The sequence below is a fragment of the Chanos chanos genome, chromosome 1, assembly GCF_902362185.1.
Source record: "Chanos chanos chromosome 1, fChaCha1.1, whole genome shotgun sequence".
Classification (NCBI taxonomy): domain Eukaryota; kingdom Metazoa; phylum Chordata; class Actinopteri; order Gonorynchiformes; family Chanidae; genus Chanos; species Chanos chanos.
The window spans coordinates 40,504,254-40,511,009 of NC_044495.1; the positions used below are offsets into that span (position 1 = coordinate 40,504,254).

Genomic DNA, 6,756 nt, shown 5'->3' on the forward strand with positions numbered 1-6,756 from the left:
TAACATTTTGGATGGTGACAGAGGAACTGGGTCATATATTAAATGGGTGGGGTCAAAGCAGAGGAGGTCATAACATTTATTTAGGGTCGTTTAGATTAGCATGAAGTGAACACCACAGAGAAGATAAGACTGAGGCAACCACCTGAAAAGGGGATGCTGTAAAAGGTGCTTACAGGACAATGAAGATTTTCAAGATTAGACAAAAAAGTGTCACCCACAACAGATCATGTTAATGACATCCTCTGTTTGGATTCTGGTTGCTCTTGTTTACAGATTGGCACTTTTAAGCCAGTTACTTCACCCAGAGCAACCCTTTTATGGGAGAAAATTAGTTTTCTGGGAAAATAAACAGTTTACCATAGCCACAGACATAGCTCCCTGCACAACTGGTGCTGGTGTTACACTTCACCGCAGCGTTATTCACATGGAGTCAAGAGGGAGGTTGTTAAACACTTTACTCCTAATTTACTCCAATTTATTCTTAATCGCTCCAATAGGCCTCCCAGTGGAGCTGTAACAATCAGGAGCTCTAAGCACTAGAAGGTCTCTCACATCTCCACACTGTGTGACCACCCAAAAAGACCACTGGTTCATGCATTCACCACAGTGAGAAATTTCTTACCATAACTTTATGATTTAAAATGAATCAATCTGCCTTCAGCTGCCTCCATGCTGTGTCCATCCATTCAGTAATACAGATAACAGCTTGACAAACAAACATCATTCATCAGGAGAGGAAACAGGATGTGTTGCCAATGGGGGAACTATGGTACCCTAAAATGGCAGCCAGAAAGCTAAAATGTGACCCAGCTTACCAAGCCAAAAAAGAAAGAAAATGTTTATGCCCTCATGTTGAAATGACATGAAATATATACACAAAGACCCAGTGTAACACATTTCAGACAGAGACTAAGCATAGTACTTGATTTTCTCTGATAACCAACCATAAAACTACTAGTTTTACACTAGCTGAGGGATTTAGTAAATCTGGTCTTAATCCTTTGACACACACCTTCAGGGGCTGGTTTAATGGTGACCCCCAGTAGTCCTCCAAGCACTGAGTGATCAGTGGAGCTGACCTCTGTGTAACCTTTCTGTTGAAAGCTTTTATAATGCAATAATCAAAAAAACTTCAACAGTTACAACTGGATGTTAACAGTCTGAATTAAAAAAACCCACAGAAGGCTATAATACCCTCAGCCTAACAACAGACTAGCAACAGAACCATACACCTGATGTATGCAGATAAGGAAAAATGCCTAATATCTTTATTTGAACCAATTTTGTAACATTTGAAACATCTTAATCTGGATTTCAGTGTGAGCACAGACACTTTTTGGAATATAAAAATTCCCTCCTAACTCTTTGCTCACTATGACTGCCAGAGACAGCAGGAATGACAGAATCTGTGGTAAAAAAAAAAAAAAAAACAAGGCAGAAAAGAGTGAGCTACACAAACTGGGCGATTATATAAGGGCCCCGTGGACGTAAGGGGTTACGGTGTCAGTCTGCATTTGCGCTTTTGTTCACTTTGCACACACTGCCATATCTTTAATGACTAACATAAAACAGCTGTGGTTTCCCTGCAGCGATTCAAACTGTCTTTCCTGTGAAACAAATGTCCTGGTTTAGACAAATATAGGCTCTCGCACAGAAATCAAAAGGGAATTGTTTGGAATATTACAAAAGCTACGCATGAACACAACCAATACAGAGAGAGGACAAACTGTCATAAAACCGACAATGTTTTACGGAGTGTTCTGTATCTAAATCACAGCAGCTGAATCGCCATCGGATTATTTCTATGGCTGATGCGCACTGCATGAGATCAATAGACAGATCCCACAAGCAACACAAGGGAAATGAACGCACAAGTAGAGCAAATCATTCTTAAGCTCACCTTAGTTTTATCCTCTTAAGACAGATTTTGGGTTAGACCTAATTTGCTACAGTCTGATATACAATAGGCCTCTTTTATAGCGCGTTGGCGCGATGTGATCAGAGACAGTCCGACACCCTGTTCGTTTCCAAGAGGGTCCCTTCTCAACTATGCTGGCCAAGGACACGCTAAGAGTAATATAGATGACAAAGATTCACGATTTATTTTTACTTTGGGAAACTTAATTAAGGATCGAAACCTGTACAGAACTAGTACGATTTTCATGATGTTAATTTGAAGCAGTCAGCTATAGTCAAATTGAAACCAGGGGTTTGACCACATAGCGAGGGGAATTACTGCCCCCTGGTGGCGGTTGTATGTGTCTTCACCATTACTCGAAGTGACAAACGCGATATTCCGGATTTTTTTTATTTTAAGCACCTCATATTTGTCAAGTTTACACCTCTTCTTAAGACAGCACCTATGGTGCCACATGATAGAGGCACAGAGAAACCTAACATGAACCCTACCTGGAATGCTCCAAATCTCAACAACACATAAGATCGTCAAATAAAAGGAAATTCCCTTATTCTCTTTACAATTTACCACAAGTTCTGATTAGAAGAGTGAAGCCACAGAAAAACTGAGTCAAAAAACACATGAACATTTTCAAGTAAGGTCCTTTATTCTGTGGGGTTTTTTCACTTTCTTTCTTCTTAAGAGAGAAAAAGCTTGTAAAACATGTTCATTTCCAAGGGAGACACAGCACAGCAAATGGACAATACACAGGATGTGTCAAGTCTCAGTTGGAACCTATGTAAACCATAGCTGACAGTTACCAAGAGCAGAGCTTGTTTGGCTCGGGACTGCAGTGCAGAGTGGAGTTTATAGTGGTGTGTACAGGCGTGTTGCTGAGGTATCTGTGTACCATGAGTGAAACCTAGACAAAAAAACAGATACGCTGATTCCCTGCTGTGTTGTGGGACATGTTGAAGAGGTAGGTTTGTAGTGAGGTTTACATTACTATGTGATTTTTTTGTTATTGTTCTTTTTTTTCCCCCCCACAACGGTCAAGCTATCCCTGTAAGACCTGAGGCCGGAGCTCCATCCACCTCTGCTCCAGCTGCTGTTTTATACACTCGGGGGCAAAACTATATCTGATGGCCTGTTGAGAAAGAGTCCATACGGCCTCGGGACTCAGGCCAAATGTGGTGGCAGCCAGCTGGTACTCCTGAGACAGCTCAGTGCAGAATACACCCTTATCATCAGTCTGAGGGGAACCAAGAGAGAGAGGGGGAGGGGGAGAGAGAGAGAGAGAGAGAGAGGGAAAGAGAGAGGGAGAGGGGAGTCAGTAGGGCATAAACAAGCATTTGTTTGCCTAAATAGGATCTCCTGGGTATTTAACAAAAATAACTGAATTCAGCACTATGCCAAATCAATACCAATCTCCTGTCTAAACCCACTATCATCTGAAAATGGGTATTTGTTTGTGACTGTGTTGCTAACATGACTGAATGCAACTATGACGGACCACTAAAAGAAATAATCCTGACATCTAATCAATAAAAATTTGTAATAAATAGCCAGAGAACAGCAGGGGAGTTCATAAAACAAAATGATAATAATACTTGAAAAAAAAAAACTCACACAAATAACACAAGGGTGTCCTCGCTGGTACCAGTAGGAGAAATGATGTTTATCATATGAGGGCACTGTCTGACCTTTGACATTAGAGGTCAAGCACAATTCTATAAAAAAATGAACAGAGACTTCATAAGATAAGTCCATGCAATTAAAATAGAAAATATCTACATCACTAAGTTGCTAAGGATATTTCTGCAGAGTGTTTGGTTTTTAATTATATGGTGAAATTCCAGCCTACAGGAATATCCGACTGATGGAGATCTTACCCAGGGGAACATTAAGCTGCCGTACTTTATTGACTAAACTGTCCGACCCTCCAACCCCAGGATGGAGAAAAGTACCGTGACCAATCCGGTCAGGCGGCAAGGTCAGGAACAGCTCTGACTCCTCCTTCTGAGAGGGGATCTGTCACGTAATCGAGAAATACATAATCAACAGAAATGGCCAACATTTTTACCTTAAATCCCACCTACTTCACCAAAAAAGAAAAGCTGCGATACATAAGTCAAGTGCAATACGCAATATCAAGCATCTGCAGAGTCACAGAGTTCATTCACCATGGTAAACCATAATTACAATGAGTAATCTGTACTAAGTGGTAAAGTTGGTCGTACTTCAGAGGTATAAAAGTGCATGTATTCCCTCCTCATATGGAATAATGAGTAGACTCAAATTAACTCTAAGGGCCACACTTCTTTCTACTGACTGCTCCAACATAGCACTTAGTGGTTTCTTAGAAATAAAGCCAAGCATCTGTGCAACCCAAAAGAAAAAGAAAAAAAAAATAACATAAAATTCACCAGAGTATATCATGGTACTCCCCATTCCGTCAAAGATACAGAATGGGTTTTGTACAGTTTTAATGGCCATGCATATAACTGAATATAGAAGCAGCTCTCAGGTGTTTTAGCTGATATGGCAGCACCTCTGACATGTGTAAGGCCAGCCTCAGTGCGCTGTTCTTGGCCCTCTGCAGTGCAGGGAGTAGGTCTTTACCGTGGCCCACCTATCAAATACCAACAAAAGCCAATGAAACTCTTCATTAAAAATATATATATATAACCATAAAACTAATACAGATGTTGAAGGCTTATTTAGAGTTCTTTGGCACTGAAGAAAAATAAAACCATAAAAGCACATTAAAGGAACAGCAGATTACTGGCTGGACCTCTGGGTTTCCGCTGAGGTCCAGTCCAACCACCAATCCATCACTAGAGAGCATAAAGTCTTCTGCCAATTTTACAGTCTCCATAGCAACCTCTGGTCCATTCCTCCGGTCTACAGCTATGAGAAATCTGTGGTTATACAGAGGGCATGTCCTTTACATAGATCAATGCACTGTTGTTTAAGACTAGAGGAAATACAAGTTTGTTGCAGTCATGGTGGAGATGTTTGGATACAAAAAGTATGTTTTGATGTAAGATAGGTTCACAACTGTATTAAATAAAGTGACACCTTTTTATTTAAAGCTCTTTTTACCTCACTTCTATGTCCACACCCTCTTGCTTACACTGTCGGATGGCTTCCAAAACTGTTTCAACATATTTTGTCTTCGTTAGACCTTGTTTAAAGAAAAAGGAAGCAGTACTTAGTTAATTAGTCTGTCTAGTTAGTTTTTGTTGTTTCTGTTTTTCTTTTCTTTTCTTTTCGGTTCATGCTGTGGTACCTGTTTTTTCTTCGCTACGTGGCGTACTCCTTAATTCCAAATATTTCACACCATCAGCTGCAAACTCACGGATAACCGCTTTGGCAACCTGACATAAATAATTCCGACATAAAAAAAACTGACGTTTTGAAGAAACATATAAACTGCCGATAAACACCATAAAGTCCTGTTTTTACCATGAGGATATCCTCTTCCGTATCAACCAGCTGGTGAATCACTTTAAAAACCTGGAAGCATCTGTCGGCAAAAAGGATCATCTATATGCCTTCATGAAACATTCTTTAAACGTTAAATAAACATCCAATAAACGGCGTAATTAAAAAACCCCAACATTTCAGAACGATTAATGTGTTCAAATCATCGCGGGACGGGCTGTTTTATTTAATGAAACTCACTCACTCATCCAGCGTTCGGCGCTGTCCGGCACGAATCGCAGTCATGCTGTGCTCAATGTTTAAATGTGGTTTGCGAGCAATGAGTCGCTCCATAGTTTCGAAGCTAACACAGCCATTAAGATGAGCATGGAGCTCCTATACAAGAGACAATAATGCTGTCGTTAAATTCTGATTTATTACAGTGCTTGGTTCAACTTTCGACGCATGAGACACACGAGTAAACACGCGAATTCATTAACAATCACAAATTAATTTAGTAATATAACGACCGACTGGTAAGTTTTTTACTCTGGACTGACTAGAAACTACTCAGGATATATATTCGTTTGTAGACAACTTATATCCGAGGAATATTCAAATGTTACCAAGCTATGCTAAATCATCGGAACTTTAAGTTCTCTATTTACTTCTCTGTCGCTCAAAATCTAAAATATGTACGGAAATTACCACTTTAGGCAGCAAGCGATAGAATAAATCTGCTTCAGTCTCCATCCAAATATCTTTTATCCGAACAGCTAAGGAGAACTTGTTTGTTTCAAATAGATCAAGGCAAATGTTATTAATGGTTGCACTTGAAAATTCAGCGTTCACATTTGCCGTTGCACAACTATGGCCACATGGAAATGAATCCGCCTAAAACCGAAAGCGTTTGCAATAGTTCCTTTACGAATGCAAATTACCAAGATCAGTGTAGAAGCTACGATACCATGAACATTAGTATCTAAAGCTGAATTATGAAGAATAATTTAGTAATTTGATTTAAATTGCTTACATTATAACAAAAGCTTGCAAGTGAGATGAATGACCGCTTGCCTCGTCATCTGTGGATATGCTTTGTCAAAATGTGGGCTTTCTGAAAGTTCCAATGATTGAACGGTTAGGGTATCTATCAATATAAGCAACACTTTTGATAAAGATGGATTAGATGAGTGAAATGCATAATAACAGTATTGAATACATATGACTATCCCTGAGATATTGTATTTTTCCCACTGTCGGAAAATAACGTTATTCATTAATAATGCATTAAGGAGCACCCCCCGCCCCCCCAAAAAACAGACATTTTTTAAATCAGTGTTTTGTACTCCCCACTCTTACTGGAACAGCGACAGTTCTAAGTGTGATGGTATGTGATTGGAAAACGTACTAACAAGAATCTCAGATAGCTTCAG

The 6,756-nt window shown here is 39.7% G+C and overlaps 1 protein-coding gene across 1 annotated transcript; it reads right to left on the reverse strand.

Moving 5' to 3' along the window:
* Positions 1–2,954: 2,954 nt before the first annotated feature.
* mapda (N6-Methyl-AMP deaminase) lies at positions 2,955–6,114 on the reverse strand. The gene is made up of 10 exons (XM_030790965.1): positions 6,032–6,114; positions 5,589–5,719; positions 5,366–5,426; positions 5,190–5,277; positions 5,003–5,084; positions 4,692–4,818; positions 4,449–4,529; positions 3,790–3,928; positions 3,527–3,627; positions 2,955–3,149 (listed from the first exon to the last, which is right to left on the reverse strand). Exons 1-10 carry the CDS (start codon positions 6,074–6,076, stop codon positions 2,955–2,957), a joined length of 1,050 nt encoding a protein of 349 aa, XP_030646825.1. The 5' UTR covers positions 6,077–6,114.
* Between the last annotated feature and the right edge of the window lie 642 nt (positions 6,115–6,756).